This window comes from Microcebus murinus, chromosome 10 (genome assembly GCF_040939455.1).
Source record: "Microcebus murinus isolate Inina chromosome 10, M.murinus_Inina_mat1.0, whole genome shotgun sequence".
NCBI classification, from domain to species: Eukaryota; Metazoa; Chordata; class Mammalia; order Primates; family Cheirogaleidae; genus Microcebus; species Microcebus murinus.
In genome coordinates, this window is record NC_134113.1 from 101,572,191 (window position 1) to 101,597,129 (window position 24,939).

General features: G+C 38.7%; 1 protein-coding gene across 18 annotated transcripts in view; it reads right to left on the reverse strand.

Annotated features, from left to right (window-relative positions):
* Positions 1-19,101, reverse strand: part of WNK1 (WNK lysine deficient protein kinase 1) — a 151,575-nt gene extending 132,474 nt beyond the window's left edge. For 14 of the 18 annotated variants that reach the window (XM_076007817.1, XM_076007816.1, XM_076007815.1 and 11 more), the window contains exon 1: positions 17,355-19,101. In XM_076007817.1, the coding sequence (XP_075863932.1) occupies positions 17,355-18,113 (759 nt within the window). In that variant the 5' untranslated portion in view covers positions 18,114-19,101. The remainder of the gene's footprint in view (positions 1-17,354) is intronic. The other 4 variants (XM_076007818.1, XM_012748334.2, XM_012748333.2 and 1 more) reach the window with 2 other exon arrangements.
* Between the last annotated feature and the right edge of the window lie 5,838 nt (positions 19,102-24,939).

Below are 24,939 nucleotides of genomic sequence, written 5' to 3' on the forward strand. Positions count from 1 at the left end.
GGGCAAGGGCAATATACGTAACCTAAACATTTGTACCCCCATAATATGCTGAAATTAAAAAAAAAATTAAAGACAAAAACTAAGGTAGAAATAAATTAGGTTTATAACTCAGATATTTTAGTCAAAATCAAATTAGCATGTAGCTATAAACAATGACTATAAATGGCCCTTATACAAAAGGAAAAGTTATGCTTTTGGAATCATTAAATTACCATTAAGAGTTTAAAAAGCACTGTCTTGGCATCTCAAATATATTACAAGCACTGTCTTGGCATCTCAAATATATTAAAGCAGTTTAACTATATTCTCACTAGTATCTTTTCACCCTTCTTTACTGTAGTGGCACAGCCAGTCAAAGAATGTAACTATTTTGGAAATACTCAATGAAAATAAGCAAGAGATACCAAACACAAATTTAAGCTATTTCTCTGTATTATTAAGATATGCACATGGGCACTAAATTAGTTAACAAATTTAAGGAGCTACAATGGCCAGAAATTACTAAAGAATATAAAGCAGCAAGTTTATGCACACTCAATACAGACCCAAACATACACTACCAGTTTATCTGAAATAAGCCAAAGTATTTACCAATATTTAAAGATATTTACAGTAAACACTGACTTCAAATATTCTCTTGGCAACAACTAACTAAAGTACTCAAAGATCAAGATTATAAAAAAAGTATCATGTCTGAAAAAGATATGCTGGTAAGTTAACAGAAGATAAAAATTTTAAGGACAGAGATTTCAATTTTCAAAATAATCATATATTAAAAGTGCCACAAACAAAAAAGGCAAGACTTTAAAACCCCAATATTCTGTGTTCAGCAACAGCAAAAGAAGTATGGTTTGTAAAGGATGCTAATGAAAGAAACCACAAAAAGGAAGGTGCTTAACATATTTTAAAAGGAAGTAGTAAACTTGCCACAGCATCACTTCTAACATTTTATTTTAGTAGAATAGTCTAAGTCAGCAACAGTCAACAGAAATATAATGTGAACTAAATGTATTTTACATTTTCTAGTAGCCACATTAAAAACATATCTAAATATTATCATTGCTTTTTTTTGTACTAAATTTTCAAAATCCAGTGTATATTTTACATATAGCACATATTAATTTGGATGTTAATTTTTTTTTTTTTTTTTTTTGAGACAGAGTCTCGCTTTGTTGCCTAGGCTAGAGTGAGTGCCATGGCGTCAGCCTAGCTCACAGCAACCTCAATCTCCTGGCTCAAGCAATCCTTCTGCCTCAGCCTCCCAAGTAGCTGGGACTACAGGCATGCGCCACCATGCCCGGCTAATTTTATATATATATATATATTAGTTGGCCAATTAATTTCTTTCTATTTATAGTAGAGACGGGGTCTCACTCTTGCTCAGGCTGGTTTCGAACTCCTGACCTCAAGCGATCCGCCCGCCTCGGCCTGGATGTTAATTTTTGAAAGGAAATATTCGATCTCTTGGCCAGGCACGGTGGCTCACACCTGTAATCTTAGCACTCTGGGAGGCCGAGGTGGGCGGATTGCTCAAGGTCAGGAGTTCGAAACCAGCCTGAGCAAGAGCGAGACCCCGTCTCTACTATAAATAGAAAGAAATTAATTGGCCAACTAATATATATATATATATATATATATATAAAATATTAGCCAGGCATGGTGGCACATGCCTGTAGTCCCAGCTACTTGGGAGGCTGAAGCAGCAGGATTGCTTGAGCCCAGGAGTTTGAGGTTGCTGTGAGCTAGGCTGATGCCATGGCACTTACTCTAGCCTGGGCAACAAAGTGAGACTCTGTCTCAAAAATAAATAAATAAATAATAAAAAGAAAATTAGAAAGAAATTAGCCAGATGACTTTAAAAAAAAAAAAAAAAAATATATATATATATATATATAAAATTAGCTGGGCATGGTGGCACATGCCTGCAGTCCCAGCTACTCAGGAGGCTGAGACAGAAGGATCACTTAAGCTCAGGAGTTTGAGGTTGCTGTGAGTTAGGCTGACACCATGGCCATGGCACTCTAGCCTGGGCAACAGAATGAGATTCTGTCTCAAATAAAAAAAAAAGAAATACTCGATCTCTATTTAGATTCCACTTGGCTATGATTCACATAGCCATGTTGTTCAGGGCATACTTAAAAGTTTTCAAAAAACTAAATCAGGTGTCATTTTAAAATTTTAATTAATTAAAATTAAATAATATTTAAAATTCAGTTCCTTAGTCAACTTTAGCCACATTTCAAGTGCTCAATAACCATGTGGCTAGAGGCTACTATAAGGAATAGCACAGGTCTAGGTGCTAACACATTCTAAACTGACAAACTAATCAAAGACAATTCCTAGAATAGTTTGGTGTTCAAACAGAATGGAAGTTTCTGCTAAAGCTATTACTCAGTGTAAATGTAGTATGATTTATACAATGGAGAAAATAGATAAAAACTCAGAAAACAAATACTGAATTTGATACTTAGATTCACAGCATTTATCTTTATTTATAAGGGAATGATTGTGGAAGTGGGTAAGGAAAATACCCTCCTATATTATTGCAATCTTCTCCCACAACTATAATATAAAATAACAAATTCAGGACAATTTATATCACCTGTTTTCCTCTGAGGCTGAAAAACTGCATCATATCCTCAGATGCAGCAACAGAGAGAATGTACAAGCACAAAGAGTAAATTAATTTTTAAAAAGTACTGTTGCTGTAAAGGAAGATATTAGAAAAAGAATGTATGACTTCCCTTTGCAGTAGGGACCTACATGAGAAGAGTATCTTGAGGGGACATTCACCTAGGAGTTAAGAGATTGGCTATATACATACAGGAGAATTATGCAAATTAGTACACATATTTAGAATGATAGGAACCAGGTTTCTTAACCTTGCAGAAAGATATAAACATAGAAAAAGGAAAAGCTAGAATGAGTTCTACATTGAATTACAATTGGAGGTAACAATATGAACTCATGGCTTTCGATATATATACACAGATAAATATAGATGTGTACAAACACACATGCATACTTATATTTCCTAATTGCTATGGTCTGTCTGTTTCCCCCAAAATTGACATGTCAGAAACTTAATCCACAATGCAATAGTGTTGAGGTGGGGCTCTGTCCTCATGAATGGATTAATGCCACTATAACAAAGGCTTGTAGAAGTAGGTTCACTCTCTGCCATGTGAGGAGGCAGCAAGAAAGCCCTCATCAGATGCTGCTGGCACCTTGGTCTAGGACTTCCCAGCCTCTAAAACTGTGTGGAAATAAATTTCCACACCTCACCCAGCCTGAATTTCTGTTCTTTATAAATTTTGTTGTAGCAACAGAAATGGACTAAGACACTAATTCTTCACTGAAAAAAGCCTGAGAACAGCCCAACTAGCTATGAGCACACCTGGCACCACATCTTGTTCTCTAAATACCATTCTACACTAAAAAGAACCAGGGCTCTAGAAGAAATGGCTGGTGCATGACTATGGTGGGGAAATAATAAAACGAACCTAGAATATCCTGTGCAGAAAGTAAGGATGTCATCAAAAAATGACAGGGGCATGTTAATAACAAGGACATGCAAAGCAGCTTCTAGCCAAATCTGGAACAACTGTTATGTTTGAAAGTATTTCACAGTAAAGAGTGTTCTAAAAAGTATTACTATATCCATCACATGAAGATATGAGGGGGAAAAATTACATTGTGTAACACTTAGCTAAGTACTGGTCATTCAAGAAGTTAATTTTACTCATGAAGATGGTAAGACTGATAGATGTTTAAAACATTGAAATAAATAATAAAGTATTCACACCAAGTACATACTTGGTAAAGATTAGTGAAAGCCTATAATAGCAATAGTTATGGGTAGTATGGCAGTTTCACTTCTGCCCTTACAAGAGGGATAGAAAATGGCTAAGACTGTCATCATAGAAATCAAACTATTCTTTAGCCATAGGAGTCTCACCAGCAAAATATCACCATACTCCCCCACTTATGTCCAAAAAAAAAAATCTGTGGAGACACAGAGAAGCTGTGCAACACAGTTTGTCCACCCAAAGTAAAATCTAAACTAGCACCTCTACGTAGTAGGGTGCCTGGTTAGGCAGAACAAGTATTTAAGTTGAAAGTCTACCATTTAAAAATTGCTGGTGGTTTTTTTGTTGTTTTTTTTTTTTTTTTTTTTTTTTTTTTTTGGTATGGGTATAAAACAGCAATGCACCTAGGAGCCATCTTCTTTGTTCTGTGAAGCACCACTTTAGTGGCCCTTCTGAATTATGTAACTGAAGCAAATAAATCCTGGAGAAAGGATGTAACAGGCTCTATTTTTTGACTTGATAAAAGCTATCCATACCAATAATATTAAATAGTACTAAAAGAAGGTGTGTAGAAGTATACCTAAAAGGCCAAAAATCTTCTGGTAAGCAACTGAGACTCCAAGGCCTTCCACTTTAAGTGTAATGTTATTAGAAATCCTCTGATAGACTTTAAACAGCTCTGAATGAGGTCCACTAGCAGAAAAGTTTCCCATATCCTGAACATACACAGTAAGCAAACTCACCTTGAAAGATAAGGGAATTAAAGTCTAAACCAAGATTCGGTAATTAAAGGAGGAGAGGTGATCTTGTCTGTGTAGTTGAAGCTGAAAACCCCTATCAACCCAGCTACTCTACCACAACAGGAATATTTTGAGAAATCTGCCATATTTTGAGGTGAGGTCTGATGTGCCCAATTGTGGATTATTCCCAGTGTAAGAGGGTACGGGACTGTCTGACCTCAATGAATCATTTTAGTCTAAGAAACATCCAGAAATCCACGTCCATGAGATGATACATTCATTAGTCTATGCTGGTGTGCATATAAGCAAATAATAGCAAGTGATACCAAACTGGTGAAGGATCATGCAAGTCATGATAAACATGCATTACCTTCAAGAGAGTATAGTGGCGAGCAACCTGCAGCCTCAAGGCCACATGTGGCCCTCCAGATCCCAGAAGTTTCGATAGAATCCAAACTTCACAGAACAAATTCCTTTATTAAAAAGATTTGTTCATTCTTACCTTTCTGGTTCAAAAAAAAAAAAAACAAAAAAAAAAAAAATAAAAAGATTTGTTCTGTAAAATTTGGGTTCAGTCAGAAGGCCACACTCAAGGATCCAGAAAGCCACATGTGGCCCCAAAGCCGCAGGTTTCCCACCCCAACCAGAAGCTGGCCATCAATAAATAATCAACAGTAGCCACCTCTATCAGCTTTAACATACTTTCATTTATATCAAATGCTCTACGCTAAATAGAATAGCACGAACAAAATACGTCCCCCAAATCTCAGAATATCATCTTAACACCTTACTTATTTAGACATCAGTTACTAGAAATACAACCCAAAGCCAGAATGTAAGACCTGAGCAGCACAAGTACAACACCCTAAAGTTAATGAATTTTACTCATACTTATTCCTCTTTAAATCATTAAAAACCAATTCTAACAAAATTGGCAATTTAGTTATCCAGTGCAGGCAAAATCAGAAACAACTGTTAACAAGGAGCCTGGTGCAAACAAGCCAACAGCAGCAAGCAGTGACCACTGACATACCAGAAGGTTGGGGGATGGAGGAAGTTGGGACATTTTTTTCAAAAACTTAGTGTAGGAGCATAAAGGCAAGATGCTCATTACCCAAGCAGCGCTTAGGTGTATTATTATCTAAATGTAATAACTGGTGCTTTTAGTCATTCTCTGAAAAGATTTAAATCCTCTAAAATGGGCAGAAAAATGATACACTTTTTAATAAGAGTTTTACAAGATTGTTAATACAAAGTCTTGTTACTTTGAAAAAAGAACTTCAGTTAAATGGAAATCTTACTAGGGGTGGGGAACATCTTATTCCCATAATAATACTGAATAAATTAAGCATTCCAGAGGATTTCAAAACATGCTTACATAATTTAAATGAGTTTTCTATTTGGAACTCACACAAACAAAAGAGCCAAATCCTCAATAACACATGTAATATGTCATAGTATACAGTGAAGAGGAAAATAAAAGAGCTATCGATAAAAAATTAATGGAAAAAGGCCGGGCGCTGTGGCTCACGCCTGTAATCCTAGCTCTTGGGAGGCCGAGGCGGGCGGATTGCTCAAGGTCAGGAGTTCAAAACCAGCCTGAGCAAGAGCGAGACCCCGTCTCTACTATAAATAGAAAGAAATTAATTGGCCAACTGATATATATATAAAAAAATTAGCCGGGCATGGTGGCGCATGCCTGTAATCCCAGCTACTAGGGAGGCTGAGGCAGCAGGATCGCTCAAGCCCAGGAGTTTGAGGTTGCTGTGAGCTAGGCTGACGCCACGGCACTCACTCTAGCCTGGACAACAAAGTGAGACTCTGTCTCAAAAAAAAAAAAAAAAAAAATTAATGGAAAAGAGTCAATTCACATAGTACCTACATCGTGAACTAAGCTAAAAAACCATAACTTCAGTCTCTAAAGTAGATAAAACCAATTTACAAGAAAATGAGCAATCTTTATATGCAAAAGTTATCTATACACCATTAGCAAAAATTCTAACACTATAGCTATTCCATTTGTTTCTATTAGATGGAAATAACATCATAATATCAACTGTTAGAATATTCCCTCTCTTTAAATACTTAAGTCTAAACAGAAGTAAAATTCTTTGCAATAACTAATGTAAATAGCATCTTAAAAACTCTAAACACACCAAGAAGTTAATAAAACAAAGCTGCCATAGTCCTCCTTATAGAATCTGTTAATTCATATATATGGGCCAGGCGTGGTGGCTCACGCCTTTAATCCTAGCACTCTGGAAGGCCAAGGCAGGAGGATCACTCAAGGTCAGGAGTTCAAGACCAGCCTGAGCAAGAGCGAGACTCTGTCTCTACTAAAAATAGAAAGAAATGAGCTGGACAACTAAAAATATATAGAAAAATGTAGCCAGGCGTGGTGGCGCATGCCTGTCGTCCCAGCTAAGCGGGAGGCTAAGGCAGAAGGATCCCTTGACCCCAGGAGTTTGAGGTTGCTGTGAGCTAGGCTGATGCCACGGCACTGTAGCCAGGCAACAGAGCAAGACTCTGTCTCAAAAAAAAAAAAAAAAAAATACATATACATGAACACTGCCTAAAAGGCCATTTACGTGGGGACTTGTTTCTTGAAAAATTTTAAAAGGTATAAAGTGCTCACTGATAAATTACATTCGTTAAATGGAGCAAAAGGAGATAGAATTCCGAAACAACTCAAACTCTTTTCTTCCTGGTTTAACTAGAGAGTATAGTGGAAAGAACGAGGACTCAGATATGCCATGTGATCTTAAACAAGCCACTAAACCTGAATTAGTTTCCTCAAATATAAAATTTTTAAAAATCTGTCTCATATTGTTAGAATTACAAACAATATGGGCAGAGCATTGTGCCTGTCACAGAAAAGGGGCTCTTATTAGGTAGGTAACTGTTAATAATTATCATCTTTACAGATTAATTACCAAAGACTTTGAAAACACTCAAGTCATTTTGCAGACAGATGCTCCACTTACAAACTATGTATCACCATATGCAAATATAGCATGAATGCCAGAGATCACAGGAGAGAAACAAACTGTTTAACACATTAACTGCCATGTGAGTTGTGTTCAATATTTAACTCATGCTAGTTTTGAGCCCAGGGACTTGTGAAGCGTATGTAACTCAAATGTCTCTGCAGCTTGGGAGCTGCGAGAACTACTTTTCAAGTTGCATATAACTCACACACAGAAAATAAAAAATAACAAATTTTTCACTAAATTAGAAAGGATCATTTTGTTTTCAATCCATTTTTGTAATAAAACATCGAGACCCCAAGGAAAAATTTTTTTCTTTCTAGTGTTGCAGTCAATGTATTAAGAATCAGCACATTACTCCAAACGCTGCAAGTGAGGATTCTGGAACCTAGTGGGTAAATGACATTAAGTATGAAAACTTACTTGGATTGAATTTAACTGCCCACAAAGAATAACCAAAGCTAAACAGTAATTGGCTTAGAACAGACTCATGATAGATACTAAGGCAGAGATATCAGACAAAATATAGTCCAATGCTTCAACGTTTATAAAGATTTTTCCTGGCTCATCTAACCATCTCACCCTTGATCATACCTTCTACTCACCCAATCTTTCTTGATCCTATCTATTCATCAAAACTTAGCAAAGAAAAAAAATGGCCTACACCTATTATCTCTACTTCCTGACCTTCCTCAGTTACTGTAAAGTTTCCACTCTTCCTAAATTGTAAGAGCACCAAATACCTGGAGTAAATATGACATAATGTAAATTGATAATTCTGCATGTATAATATGTGTTGGTGATAACATCCTTTGTATTATCTTTTCCTAAAAAAGAATTACTAATAGAGGATACATTTTAAAAATGTATAACTGAAGTTATAAAAACACCACTTTACACTTTAGAAGGGTAAACTTCACAGTATATAAATTATGTCTCAATAGTTATTAAAAAAAAAAAAAAAAAAAGCACAACTCAAGCCAAGATCTGGATACAGCACATTCCAAAAGAACCTTCTGCAGTGATAAAAATGTTCTATAATTGTGCTAAAAAATATTGTGGCCACACGTGGCTACTGAGTACTTTAAATGTGGCCAATGCAACTGAGGAAATGAATTATTTTATTTCATTTTAATTCATTTAAATTTAAATAGCCACATGAGGCTTGTAGACACAGTATTAAACAGTGCAGAAATCTAGATCATTACCAGTGACTTACATACACTTAAATGCTTCTCCCTTATTCAACTCCAATCTCCTTAGGCAATCTTGAATTTGATTGTTAATGACTTCTCAACAGCAAAATGCAATAAACAATTTCAGCAGCCTTAATAATCTCTATACTTCTTTGCTACTTCTTAAATCCATTCTCCACAATTACTATTATGCCATTCTGCTAGATTATTATCTTGAAATTTATCTCCCTTGGAGAACTACCATTCTCCTAGTTTTTTCTCTTTAGTCTAATCCCTGGGCTCTTTTTCCTTTGCCCACCCATTAACTATTCCTAGTTTGCCCTAGGACCGTTATTCTCCCCTCTAGCTCTAATTTATCTATGTCTTTACATTCTCTCCCTAGATGATCTCATTTACTTCCATTATTTCAGCCATGACTAATACAGACATTCAGGAATCATCACCTTTGATCTCTACCTCGGACTTATTCTTTGAGCTTCAGTAATGTATCTAACTGCCTCTATTGAACTTCTTCCTGGAGGTTTCACAAGTATCTCAAACTCAACATGTCAAATTGAATAAATCTCTATACCTCTTCTCACCTCAAAAAAAAAAAAACCTCTATTCTTTCTTATTCTCTCCCTCAGTTGATAGCACCATTATCCCTATCCTCTCATCCATGCTTCATTTTTTCCTACAAACACTAAAACTGCATATTTTATCTCCTAAATATTTAAACATTTTATTCTCTATTACCTCCCTTGTTAAGGCCCTAAAAATCTCATATGCATAGCTAAACTACAGTAGTCCCCACATATCTACGGTTTCACTTTCCATGGTCTGAAAACTGTAAATGGAAAATTCCAGAAATAAATAATTCATAAGTTTTAAATTGTGTGCCTTTCTGAATATCATGGTGAAATCTCAAGTGGGACATGAATCATCCCTTTGTCCTTCATATTCATGCTGTATACACTACTCATCTATCCCACCCACTTGTCACTTAGTAGTTGACTGGGTTATCAGATCAAAAAAACATAGTATATCTAGAGTTCAGTACTATTGTTTTTTCAGGCATCCACAGGAGATGGGGGTCTTAGAAACCTCATAGAAAACACAACAAAAAGATAAAAATATGAAAAAGCAGGAGAAAAAATTAACCATCATTAACCCCTGAGGATAAAGAATGACTACAGTAATCTGTATACTTCCCTTGGACCCCTTAAATCCGTTCTCCACAATTACTACTATGCAAACCTAACCAATTAACCTCTCTGCTTAAAACTCTGTAGTTAGTCACCACTGCCTATACATAAGTACGGTCAGCCCTCCCTATCCATGGGTTCTGCATCTGTGGATTCAACAAACCACAACACTGGGGGGAAAAACAATAAAAAAATAATATGACAATCAAGAATAATACAAATTTTAAAAAATACAGTATAACAACTATTTTACATAGCATTTTACGTTGTATTCAAGGTATTATAAGTAATCTAGAAATGATTTAAAATATACAGGAGGCTATACTGTAGGTTATGGAAATACTATAAGGGACTTGAACATTCATGGATTTTGATATCCTGGAGGGTGGGAGGGGTGTCTTGGAGCCAATGCCCTCTGGATATTTAGGGATGATATATGGTGGGGGGAGAGGTGTGGAGAGTCCCAAGAACATTATAATATGATAATGTCTAGGAAGGAACTCTTCAGCATGTTAAAGAGATAATCTGTTGCATTTCCCAATTTACCTCAAATCCACAATGATCTATTAGTCCAAGTAAAGAGATTATCTACATAGATCCACACACAGATGACTACTTAAGGTTAATTGGCTCAAAACTATTAGCCATGAAAATAATCTTGTTATCTCAAGCAATCTGTTAATTTTTATTTACAGGGAATGTGCACGTCAATAATGATTTGATTTACTAATTAGTTTTATCTCCCACTGTTTGTTTGATTTATACATTAGTCTGTGTTTGATTAACACAAGACCATCTACTATGCACATGATCATCTGTCTCCGAGAAGCTGAACGTTGGCTACTCAAAAGGTGTCACAGAAATAAAATTAATACGGCATAGTTTTCTTAACTAACCTGAGTATGATGATTATAACAAGCAACTTTCCAACCACTCTCTTAAAATATTTTTAAACTGTTAAATTTCTTAAGAATACATAAATTCCTGGGAAAACTAACAGCCTATATGAAGAATCTTTTCTAAAATTCATAAAGCACATTCATTTAGCATAGCACATTTAATATGGCAATTTTGCAAGGTTAAGATTCAAGTAACAACATTAAAGAGTAAATTCTTTATGAAAGCCCACATGAAAAAATCTAGATTAATTAATATAAATTATGTTGGAAAAATTATATGACTAATTATGTCAACCACAAAACCAAGCAGATTACTGATATTTTTCCTCTCATGTAGAAATTATCAATAACCAATCTTTTTTAAACCACAGAGGGCCAGGCACAATGACTAATGCCTGTAATCCCAACACTTTGGGAGGCCAAGGCAAGAGGATCACTTGAGCCCAAGGGTTCAAAACCAGCCTGGGCAACATAGCAAGACTCCATCTCTACAAAAAAAATTTTTTTTTTTAAAAAAATAGCCTAGCATGGTGGCATGCACCTGTAGTCCCAGCCATTTGGAAAGCTGAGGCAGGAGGATCCCTTGAGACCAGAAATTTAAGGCTGTAGTGAGCTATGATTATGCTACTGCACTCCAGCCTGGGTGACAAAGCAAGTTACTATCTCAAAAAAAACATACAAAATTAAGTCTGCCACTTGTCAAAACCATAATCCTCTTCAAAATAAAAACATTCTTAAGAGCTTCTGACAATTTCTCCTCAGACTAAAAAGATCCTCTTTTAAGATTTAATAAAATTATTCTAAGCTGACAAAGAAAGCTCCTAAAAATCCAACTTTAACTAAGAAATTTAAAATATTCAATTTGTAACAAGTGACAATGTATGGCCTTCAAAATAAATGTTTAAAGTAGCTTTTGTTATATTTTATGTAACACTTTACATTATTAAAAGTACCTTCACATGCTATTTCAGTAGATCCTCAACAACCCTAAATTAGTAGACATGTTGCTAACAAATGAGCATTACAGATTAAGTTCCCTACTCAAAGTCAAAGAATTGGGTAACCTAGAACTCAATGCTCTGCCTTGGTGCTTTTTCATTAGATGGTATTCTATTACACCACAGTGAACTTTCCAAAGACTAGTGGATTAGACAAAATATATAAGTAATTTCAATTTAATATGATAAATACCATAAGAATCACATATAAGATCCACCACAAGGAAAATTACTTTCCAGGTACATGCAAAGGAGATGAGACAAAGATCTTAGCAGATTCTGGAAATAAGCAGTTAATAAAGGTTGACATTTGGGAAAGGTCATGAAATTAGAATGTTAGGCAGTGGCCAGGTGAAGCTAAGGAACTTGAAAGCACCAATGACATGTTCAACTCCTGTGTTCCTTCTCTAAAAATAATAGCAACAGTAAGAGTTTTGCCACATGATTTTTCAAGCATAAATATAAACAAATCATGAGCTTGGTGTAGTGCCACACCCTTATAAGTCCCAGCTACTGGAGGAGGCTGAGGCAGGAGGATCGCTTGAACCCAGGAGTTCAAGGCCAACCTGGGCAACATAGTGACATCCCGTCTCTGAATACATACATACATACATACTTATCATACATACATGCACACACACATACACAAATCAAACAAAATCTTGAGTCCCCCAAAAGGACAATCTAAAAAAAGATGCTGCATCATCATTAACATTTATGTGCCAGACCCTATCCTACATATTTTACATATTCTAATTAATTTAATCATCACAACTCTATAAAGTAGGCACTCTTTTACACCCATTTTATAGATAGGAAATTGCAGCACAGCCCAAGATGACACAGTCCAGTAGCTGAGCCTTGATTTAAAACCAGGCAATCTAGTTCTTAACTATTATGTTACAGTACAGGAAAGTGGCCTCTTCAAACCTAAATTGAGGTCATGCTAAGTCTCACGTATTCATGCAGACCATATTTATCTATGTTAAACAAAAAAAACTCAAATAAAATGGAAGTTACTAAAAATGTATCAACATAATTTAAAGAACTTGTATAGCAAAGACCTACTAGTTACAATGATGAATTATTTCATGGTATACTAACATTTTCAGAAATGATAATTTGAGTAAACCTACTTTTGCGGCTTTTACAGCTTTATGTAAAAAACATTAAAGCTACCAGAAAACCCCAAATAACAGGTTTAGGATGATAATCTGAAATGAGAAGCCAATTTTAATTAAATATTTCCAATAGGGATGAACTAAGATGTATTTCAAAATGACCAGGATGGATCTTGCACTAAAATTTGAATGTCAAGAAATGCACTGTCAGCCGGGCACAGTGGCTCACACTTGCAGTCCTACCACTTAGAGAGGTCCAGGCAGGATGATTGTTTGAGCCCAGGAGTTGGAGACCAGCCTGAGCAACATAGGGAAGACCCCATCTGTATTAAAAAAAAAAAAAAAAAAAGCCAGGAGAGGTGGCACAGGCCTGTAGTCCCAGCTACAGTGGAGGCTAAGGAGGGATTGCTTGAACCCAGGCATTGGAGGCTGCAGTGAGCTATGATGACACCATTGCATTCTAGCCCAGTCAACAGAGAGGGACACTGTCTTAAACTAAAAGAAAGAAAAAAGAAAAAAAAATAACCTCTTTTTCCAAGTTTTTACACTAGTTCTTAAGAGTGTGTTACTATGGGTCAGAAAAAAAGTAAATAAGAGAAAATGAAAACATTTAAGCCCCCAAGACTAAGAAGTAACTATATCACTTAAAAAACAACAACAACAACAAAAAAAAAAAATAAATGTAATTCTCTATTCCTTTAACACGATTAATTCCTAAGGCAAAAAATCTACATATATTTTGAATTAAATCTTACCTAACCAAAAATCATACTGCCTCTAATTCTAGCCTGCTAAAAAGGGACAATGGATTATTTCAAACAAGTCACCAAGCATTCTTTAATTCGAAAGCAGCTAACCTTTACCTAAAGGTAAAGATGTTGTCTGAACTTTGCACATACTCCCAATCAATGACTTTGAGGGTTTAAAAAAACAAACAAACAAACAAAAAATCCAGACTATCCCCTGAAATTCAGAGTTCCCACGACTGAAAGTTACTGCAAATTTTCATCCTGGCAAATAAGGAATATGGCAGAAACTTAGAAGAGGGGGAAAAACTGTCAACATGCAAATGGGGAGATTCAGTTCAATGACTATTTTAAGAACTATGTCAAAAAAATAAGCTATGATGTTTTTTAAATCACAGAACCACATTTCTGCAGCACTGCTAAACTTTTCACAAAAAGTTTATATTCATGAGACACAAGTGTTAAATTAATTACTAAAAGCCAAAGCAAAGTAAGCACTAAGTATATTGGAGCTTAAAAAAAAAATATATATATATATATATATATATATATATGATTTGACCTCTCTTTTCAGGTAGATCTGAAAACAATCTCATCAATATAAGGTGAACTCTTGAGAGGCAATTTTGGGGAAAAGTGCTTAAATCTGTGTATAATTTTTTTAAAGCACTCTTGATTTTATCTCTTGGTTAAAAAATAAAAAAATAAAGCAAATTATGCTATCTTTCTTAAAAAACAAGGTCCCTCCCTAGAAAAGCAATGTAAAACTCTGCAGGCAGAGACCAGCAATAACATTTTCTGACCAAGGCAACTAGGTATTAAAATTAAGGCACACCATTCGACTAATAAAGCTGGGTAAAGAAATCTGCATTTTACTCAAAACATATCAATTACTTCTTAAGATCTTGTGGTATTAAAGTATTACCTAGGTATTATTTCCTAAGAATTGATGCTTGTTTTACAAGATAGCTATGTGTACTGTGAGTCTAAAGATAAGCTTGATAAAAAGTAGTTTGATTTGTATACCATATTCACCCATTCCCCAAAGCCTATTTATATATCCATTTGAAGTGATAAAATCAGTAACCAAAACAGAAGCCTGAAATTTGCCATGGTTAATAGGACTGGATTTCTCCAGAAATCTGACAACCACTTCCACACAAAAACAGTATTGCTTCATTTGAAATTATTAATTAGCCCTCTACTAAATGCTTTAACATCTCCCAAATTATTAGATCCTAACCAGTTTAATTTTTATTCTTCACCAACCTAAGTTATTTTACTGCTCTATGATTTGTTTCCTTATTTTTAACAAATAAGCAGGTAGGCAGTATGCTAACCTAAAATTTCTTTCAATTTTAATACAATGGAGACTTTTAACAACTGCACACAATACTTTTCCTGTCTTGCTACAGAAAAATATGTATACTAGAAGTATACTAGCATATTAGTATAAAATATGTACACTAGAAGTATACATATGTATACTTCTAGTATACACTTAGTGAAAAAGCTTTCCCTTCTTCCCAATGCTTTGGAAATTCCTTGGCCTGTCCTTTAATTTGGATCCAAAGAGAAAAGTTCAAACAATGACCTACTGAATACTTTATTAGGCAAGTACTGCAAGTATCCTGGTCAAAAGAACAAAGACTGCCCAACTACTGCTATAAAGGATCCTTGGGCTAGGGTAATCATTTTTAAAACAAAAACAAAAAACTGTAGAAGCATGGGCAAATGACATGGAAGTTTCTAAACCAGCCCACTTGGTTCTGCAGCCAAACAGTCAACTGTCCTTGTAATAATATGCGATATAAGATTTTCCTTAGTTTGGTCATGCCCAGGCCTAGAAAGAAAAGTAAAAATCCAAAAAGTCATGAATTCTAAGAAAAACTGTGAAGCTTAGACAAAGTTCTTATTGTGACACTAGATAAATTGAGTTTTTCACACTGTGTAATAATCAGAAAACTCCCAGTGATAAAGGAAAACCATACACATTACATTCTGATGTCTTAAAAGTGAAATAATTAAAGCTAACAAAATTAATCTATTAAGTGCTCAACACTTATTTGGGTCCAATCTTAAGAAAGTAAGATAACTGGTTAAGAAAAAAATTGTTAAAATTGTTAAAAGCATCTATTCAAATAAACAACAACAACAGAAGAATAAAATTCCAGGATCAGCAACAACAGGCATGAGTAGTATAAGAAATAGATGCCTGCCTGTAAATTTTTTGCCTGTATGTCAAAAGGAATCAGATCTAAGTTTTTGAGTATGATTGTCCAACAGGAATAAAGTAACAGTACAGATTGACAAGTTTCTTTTAAAAAAAAAAAAGTCTGTCACCTTTCTAAATCTAAACTATTAAAAATTAATTAATCAGTTTTAATTTCACACAGCCTTAGAAGTTCCACATCATTAACTGTAAAACTTAAGAAGCCATTATGTTTCTAAAGAAATTGTCAGTTTTTAAGTTTACTTCCACATGCTGTGTTAATTTCCTTTCATATTTGATCTGGCCTAGGTCATTTGGAAGCTGACATTCAAAAGGTTAAGCGTTAACATACTAGTGCATGGATAAAATAAGTTCCGAGATCATTCAGTTACTTTCACATCCTATTTCAGCTTGGTCCATGTTCCTGGTAAGAAGAGTACTGATGGCATTTTTCATGTATGTATAACGTAGCTGACTTTTTTTTCCTTCAATGTAACTATGCTTCTACCAATTCACCTATGCCTCACCATGGCAACATTCAAGCAAGCTGCTACAGTAGGTCAAGCAACAAGTAGCCCAAACTCAGCTATTTAAACTTAGAATACTGGTCAACCAGAATGACACACCATTATTTACATCACGAAAGGTTATAAAAGGAAGCATTGTGACTCCCTTGGACTCTTGGGAAAACTTAGCTTTTTAATGTTTTATAACAGGATTAAAACAATGATGGCAACATTACATATATCAAAGCGTTTATACAATTTTGCATGTGCTCCTATGCTATTCACTGTATAGTGAATGAGCTCAAGACATTCGTTTAATGAACAACGTCAGAGCACTGCTGATACTATAAACCATAAGCATCATCAGGCGGAATAATATCAAACATTTACTTGTACCTTACTAGTATCGAGGCATTTAACCAAAAGGGGCAGAGAAGAAAGTCTTTTTTTTATAATTCTTTTATACTAAATGCCTGTGCAACCATCAAGTGAGACATATCCAAAGGAACAAGTGCGTCCTTATTTAAAAAGAACAGCCTGATCTCAAGGATATAAACACTCCTCTACTCACAGGGGCAGTTTCTCACTGCAGAGCCTCTGATGAGACTGAAATGCACAGAGCAAGAAGCCTCTGTACTTTCCTAACTCAAAAACTTCCCCACTAATTCCAAGTTTCCTGCCAGACACCAATGAGGAGACAATTCATTTGTACTAAGATGACCTTCACCACCCCTGCCTGGTCACAAATCCCTTCGGCTACCAATAATTCTTATCCTATTCCAACACCTAGGCACATGCTCCACATTCTCCTAATTTCAATCTCTTTTCAAAAGGTGGCCTCCTCCTCCTACTCAGAGTCAGAGAATGTCATGTAAAAGGTGAACTCGATAAACTGGCTTAACCGAGCCAAATTTAGGATCCAAATGACTGTAAAATAAAGTAGGTAGAGTTTTTACCTGCAGTTCACACCAGGCGACTTCCACAGTGGTTTCGGTGTCCAGACCTTTGTAGACAGTCTTAAAGGAGCCTCTGCCGATTTCAATGTCAAACTTGAGAAAGCGGCCATCGTTGGACATTCCCACGGCCTTGGTCTCCAGCTCTTCGATGTCATCCTGTTGCTGACTCCGTTCCTCCTGAGGATCCTTCGCGCCGCCACCCCCGCTGCCACTTCTCGCCGGCGGCGGCTCCTCTTTGCTCCCCGCAAGGCTAGGCTGGGAAACTGGGCGGTCTTTGCCGGTACTGCTGGGGGCAGTCAAGGCGGCAGGGCCCGGGACGGCTTGGTCCCCAGGAGCAGCAGCGGAAGGAGGCAGCTGGGCCACCTGGGAAGCGGCGGTGGCGGTGGCGGTCTCCTCCCGGTGGGGCTCTGGGGGAGCACTCTGCGGAACAACCGCGGGAACACTGGGCTGGGGGAGGGAGAGAGGGAGGCCGGGAAGCTCCAACGCAGTGGCATTGGAGTCGCAGATGACGCTCCGGCGGAAGAAACGGTGCTCAGTGGTGGTAGTGGTCGAGGCCGCCCCACGACTGTCCTTGTCCATAGTGTGGCGGCGGCGCCGGTACTCCTCGGTCCTGCCAGCGCCAGCGTCGCTCGCCGCGGCCCCCAGTTTCTCCCCAACGGAGGAATCGGAGCTGGAGCCATTCTTGGGGGCGGGCGCCGGCGGCGAGAGGAACAGGGAACTAGCAGTGCTGCTCTGCTTCTCTGCGGCGCCGCCAGACATGGTTGGTCCACCGGAGTGAGGCGAGCGGGCTCAGATTTGTGAATGAAACGAGGGTGAAGGTCCGCAGGGCACCGCTCCCACGGCGGGTTCCGGCCGAGCGGGGCGACGCCTCGCTCAGCACTGACGAGCCGCCCCGAAGGAGAGGCGGGACACGGGGCCCAGTTGCGGCGGCTGCTGGCACCGAGGCTGCTGCGGCTCACGAGGCAGGCTCGTCGGCGGGCGATCCAGGAGCAGAGCCTCGGGGGTTAGCGCCGCACGGTCCGCATCCATCCTGCGGCGAGCGGCGGCCGGACAGGCGGTGGCAGCAGAGGCGCCGCAGTCATGAGGGGCAGGGCCGGGCCGGGCCGGGCGCAGAGTCGAGGCGGATGCGGCGACAGATCAGCTCGCACAGCCGCCGCTCGCCGCGCTGGGCGGGCTAGGCCCAGAGGGCGGCGGCGCCGCGAGGAAGCGACGAGCGCCGACGCCGGGCGGTGGCAGCCCCGGGGCAGACGAGTGGGAGGGGCCGGGCAGGCGAGGGAGGGCCACGGCCGGGGGATCCGGGTCTCTCAGGCGCTCGCCTCCTCCTACACGCGCCCCCAGCGAGGGGACCAGGCTCACAGGGCGCCCATTGCCCAGACGGGAAGGGCCGAAGCCGCGAAGCCTCGGTGCCTGAGGAGCGGGCCCCCCCTTCCCCAAGGCCTCCCCACCCGCCCCGGGCCTGGCAAAGCCCCGTCTCCTCCCGGGCGGGTGCCGGGGCTGAGGGAGGAACGGTGGGGAGGGGAGGGCCGCTCACCGCGGGGCCCGAGCTCCGCTGCTTCTCTGAGGCGAGAGTAGAGACCGAGAGGACTGGATGGAGGGGGATAGGGAGACAAAAGAGCAGTCACCCCACCAGGCGCCTTCTGTCACCGAAGAAGGGGGCACGACGTAGGCGAGAGAAAAGGGCCGCGTCTGCCCGGGAAACTCTCCACGGTAAATGGCGCCGGGAGTCTGAAGCTTCCACACAGCCCGCTCGGACCCCGCCCCCCGCCCCCCGCCCCCCGCCCCCGGGGCAGCCCCACCCCCACCTAGCTCCAGGGCTCTCGCGCAGGCGTGCCAGAACCGAGGCCTCCTGGGACTTGTAGTTCAAGGATTGGAGGGATGAAAGGGACCGAGGAGGAAGGAGCCTACGACTTCCATAATTCCCTGCGGTTGCCTTAGCCTGCTGCCTCATGGGAGTTGTAGTTTTTTCTGGAAATCGCCGCTGTGAAAGGAGGTTGAGAGCGTCATCGTGGGTCGCTTAACCCCATCCAGAAGTCAGCTCTGGCTAGGAATATCATTATTTAGGGCTTAATTGTGGAAGAAGGAAAGGAAGGAATAACAAAAGAAGAAGAGGGAGGCAGAACGAGGGAGAGACTCCCGTCATGCTCTGCTGGGGCGAGAGCTCTCGGCTTGCCATGCGACGGGAGTGATCTGTTGTTCGTTAATGGAGAGCCGCAGTCGCGCTGGGTGCCTGCGCGGGTGGGGGCGGGCGGGGACGGGCGGGGAGGCCAAGCCGGTAACCTGGGCCTGAGCTCAGGAGAGGGGAGGAGGGTTAAAAAAACTTTGTGAAGACTGTGCATGAGATTAATGTTAGTTAAATGGTTTGGGGAAGGAAACAGAATTATCTTCTATCCTCCTCCCCTCCGTAACAATTAAGGCCACATTCTCAGCTGCAGCCCCGGCCCCAGGACTATGCTGGCTCCCAAAGACCCAGGAGTGAACTCTGTCTTTGCTTTGCCAGTAAAAGAACGAACGGGGGAGGGGATGGCTGGATTTGAGAAAAGATATGGTGTACATATCTGTGAGTCTTTGGCTACAAACTTGAGAGGGCTGAGTTGACTTCTGCCTTGGCAGCTGCGTGAAACACTTTCCGCCTTTCTTTGCTTACTTAAGTTGCTTAGTGAAACAACGTCCTCTCTTTCTCCAGAGCTGCATGAATGTACACGTATTTTATATCGGTGCTCTGGACTCTGGGAAATCTGGCCCCTCGCTGTTCATGGTAATGGAATGCCTTTCTTGAAAGCATCCTTGGGCGCCTTGGACCTCTCTGCTCTCGAAGCCGCTCAAGACTGCACAGGTGGCTAGCACCGGGGGCCCCGGCAGAGCAGGAAGCCGGATTGGGGGCGGGACGGCAGTTAAAGTCTTAGCCCAGCCGGTTAAGAGCGGGAAGCGCTGAAACGTGCGCAACCGAACCGGAGCATCAACGCCGGCGGCCTCCCGCTGCAGAGCGAGCTCCGAGCGAACATCCTCGCTAAGAGCGAGGCTCCTTAGAACTTGCTCAATTTTTGCTTTACTAGGAAAAATAGCCTGCTTTTAAGCATAAAGCAACTAATTATAAATGGTTAAAAGGAGATCAGTAAACCACAGTGTTCACTTTGGCTCCATAAAAAATTAGGATTTTCTGTGAGTGGTTATTAAAGGATTTTGTTATTGCCTATTCCTGGTTTACTGAGCCCTGAAACTTTGGCCACACTGCATTGTTGGACACAAGTATCTTGACAATCACCATGCCCTATCAACATGTCTTTTCAACCAGCAACAACTAAATTCATTGTAATGAACTGTCATCTCTAAACCACACTTGCCCATGAGAGCTTTGAGTATAACCATATTGTGTACAACGGTTAGATTTAAAGGTTTCGTTTAGTGTGAATATTTTACTACAAACACTTATTTGCTCAGTTCTCTTTTCAATGCTTTCCAACCTCCTCCAAGTAACATGGTATTTTCTGGTACTTGTTGCTGTAATCCCTCTTAGTACTTTTCTTTTGTCTGTCATTTCCATTATTAAGTAAACAATCCCTCCATAATCCATATAAAATATCGAGTTACTCTAAGTAGAGGTAGCGGAAGAACTCAGGATGAAATGAATGCACTAAACTCAGAGCTTTCACATCCATAAGAAGAACATAAGTTCTTTATTTCTGTAGTTCTTGTTCACTTTCTAATGTTGGTTTCATGTTTCTTTCTGTTTCCAATCCATTCACATTTTATGTTTACGTGGTCTCTGCCATTGGTAACTGGCTAGCTATGAAAGTCAGAGACAGCTTTGATTTAGAAAGCAGCTGAAATATCCTAGACACACATAATGTAATTTATTTTCAATGTGGCATAATTCCTTCCCTTTAAGTATAGGGGAAAAACTATCATCTTAGAGCATTTCTCTTTTTTTGTCTCCTTTTCCTCATTTCCCATGCTCCTTTGTCTTGCCTATGGATAATTTTTATTTTACCTGCCTGCTCTCTGGAAGTAGAAGTGAGAACCAGGCAGGTAAACAATGAAGAATAGACCTTTTTTTTAGCTTTTTTTTTATTATAAATGAAATAAAGGTGGATGGGATCTGTACTATATCAAAGCATATTATAAAACCATAAAATTAAATCTGTATGTTATTGAGATAAGCACAGAAAATGGAACAGAAGAGATAATACAGAAATAGTCTCATGTATGTATGGGAATTTTTGTATGTGAGGAAGACAGCATTTCAAGTAAGTGGGGCAAGATGATAAACAGTGTTTGGACGATTATTCATTTGAAAAACAAATTAGGTCAGCGTCTATCTCACTCCATTCACAAAATCAATTGCCACATGCATTAAAGGACTAAACTTTTTTGAAGAGCTCAAAAGATTTTTTTTAAATATAAGAGAATAGAGGATAGGAAAGGGCTTCAAAGAACAACCCAAGAGCCACAAAGAAAAAAATTTAACAATATCACAATAATCTAATCAATAAAACACAAGTGACAGGTTGGCAGAAAAAGTTTGAGACCTGTATAACAAAAAAACTAATTTCCAAAATATATTTTTAAGAAACTAAGAAATCGCTAAGAAAAAGACAATCCACTATAGAGAAAAAGGAGGATATGAAAAAACAATTCAGAAAGGAGGAAGTGCAAATGACAAAGATAAGCATGAAAAAACTGCTGAAACTCAATAACTAGGGAAGTACAGATTAAAATAAGGTAATATTTTTTTCTCATAAAATTGGCAAAATTTTTAAGGATTTATAATATTAAGTGTTGGCAGGGATGTGGGGAAACTTGTCCTGTTAATGACAGCATAAATTAGTAGAACCTTTTTTAGGGAAATTTGTTAGCAATTATTAAAATATACAATGTGCATAGCCTTTTTTCTCTCTTTTTGGTACCTACCTTAGAGAAATACTTACACATGTTTAGTAAGAAATATCTATAAGAATATTCACTATGGCTTTGTAACAAAAGATTCAAACAATCTGCATGTCCATCAATAAGAAAACAGTTAAATACACTGTGGAATTAATATATCCAACTTTGGGAATACCGTGCAACAGTAGAAAAAGAGGTAAATATATATGTGGTGTTATGAATGTTAAAGAGAAAAACTCAAGTTTCAGGATAATATGTACTAGGTCGTATCTCGTTATTCTTTAAAAAAAAAATCCCACTATGTTTCTATGTGTATTTATTCATTTTGAGACAGAGTCTCACTCTGTTGCCAGGGCTAGAGTGTCATGGCATCAGCCTAGCTCATAGCAACCTCAAACTCCTGGGCTCAAGCAATCCTCCTGCCTCAGCCTCCCAAGTAGCTGGGACTACAGGCGCCACGTGCCTGACTACCAATGTCCTTAAATACTCTTTGAAAACAACTTTTAATAGCTGCATAGTATTTCGTCATATGACAAGGGTAAGTTTATTACATCATTTAGAAAAAATCAGGGAAAATATTTTAAGATGGAGATCCCAGCGGGCGCAGTGGCTGAGGCCTGTTGCCAGCAGTTTGGAAGGCCAAAGCGGAAGGATACCTTGAGCCCAGGAATTCAAGACCAGCCTGGGAAACAAAGCAAAGACTCTCATCTCTATGAAAAAGAAAAAGAAAAGTCTATAATCCCAGCTTCTCAGAAGGTTGAGGCAGGAGGATGGCTTGAGCCCAGGAGTTTGAGGTTGCTGTAGCTGTGATTGTACTACTGCACTCCAGCCTGGCCACAGAGCAAGACCTCGTCTCTAAAAATTAATTAATTAATTTAATTAAAATAAAAATAGGGATCTATAGCATGTCTCAGGTTTTAAGATACCCTCACAGGAAGAGATTTATCAGAATCACCTAGAAAGTTTTTACAAAATACGCCTATGGGACGGTTTCACCACTACCTCCACCCAATCTAGGCATATTTTTGGTGAGAGAATTCACTGCAAGCAGACCTGCATTACAAGAAATGGTTTTTTTTAACAAAAAGGAAATATCAGTATATTAGTAGATGGATTAGTAAATTAGGGTTTAAACAAGGAATGAAAATACCAGAAAAAATATATGTGTTGGGAAATACAAAAGGCAGGTTTTAGTCACATGAAAGGTAAACAACAGTTTCAAGAACCTAATAACAATGTATGATATGGATATGCATATATAGTATATGTAAAAATAAATACAGTATAGTTATAGGACAAGGGATATGAGAAGGGAATGGAAGAATACTGTTATAAGTGTCTTACACTGTATATGAAATGGCATAACATTATTTGAAGTTAAACTGTAAAAGCTAAAGATGCATATTGTAAACACTGGAGCAATTACTAAAATTATCGACTAAAGAGGTACAGTTAATAAGCCAATAGTAGATATAAAATTGAATTAAAAAATACTTAAATAATTCAAAAAAAGACAGAAAAAGAAGCAAAAGTGAACAAATGGAACAAAAGAAAACAAAGATCAACAGGAGGATTTCAATTCGGCTTTATTGACAATTATGTTAAAAGTAAATGGTTTAGGCCAGGCGAGGTGGCTCATGCCTGTAATCCTAGCACTCTGGAGGCCGAGGCGTGAGGATGGCTTAAGCTCGGGAGTTCGAGACTAGCGTGAGCAAGAGAGAGATCCCGTCTCTACTAAAAAAATAGAAAGAAATTTGCTGGACAATTAAAATATATATATATATATATGACAAAATTAGCCTGGCATGGTGGTGGCGTATGCCTGTAGTCCCAGCTACTCAGGAGGCTGAGGCAGGAGGATCATTTGAGCCCAGGAGTTTGAGGTTGCTGTGAGCTAGGCTGACACCACGGCACTCTAGCCCAAGCAACAGAGGGAGATTTTATCTCAATAAAAAGACAGAGAATACCAAGTGTTGGCAAGGAGGTAGAGAAACTCATTTTTGCATACATTGCTGGTAGGAGTACAGTGGTTCAGCAGTTTGGAAATTGAACATACACTTACCATATGATCCAGCAATTCCACTGCTAGATATTTACCCAAAAGAAATGGAAACATATGTCAGCACAAAAGCTTGTATGGAAAGTTTCATAACTATTTTATTCATGATAGCCAAAAAACCTAGAAACAAACCAAATATTTATCAATTGGTGAATGGGTAAGTAAATTGTGATATTACCATATGATGGACTGCTTAGTCAGCAGTAAAAAGAAGCAAACTGATATGTATAATAACATGGGTAAATCTCAAAAGCATTATGCTAAATGAAAGAAGCCAAATACAGAAGACTACAAGACTACCAATTTCACTTACATGTCAATCTAGAAAACACAAAACTATGGTGACAGAAAGATCAGTTCTAGGGTCAGAGAGGAGGGAACTGACAGCCCCAGAGCATGAAAGAACTTTTTGAGTGATAAAAATGTTTTCTGTCTTGATTTTAGTGGTGGTTACAAATCGAATTTTTTTATTGTATAAAAGTTATTCTTCAGTAAAACAGATTTTTAAAATAGCACCTAGTTCTGCCAAAATTATGGAAACATACTGTACAAAGAGAATCCTATTCTGCTTACAACTACTTGTCTCAAAACCCAAGAAATATAAATAATAAAATATAAACATAATACCTGAAATGTCTATGT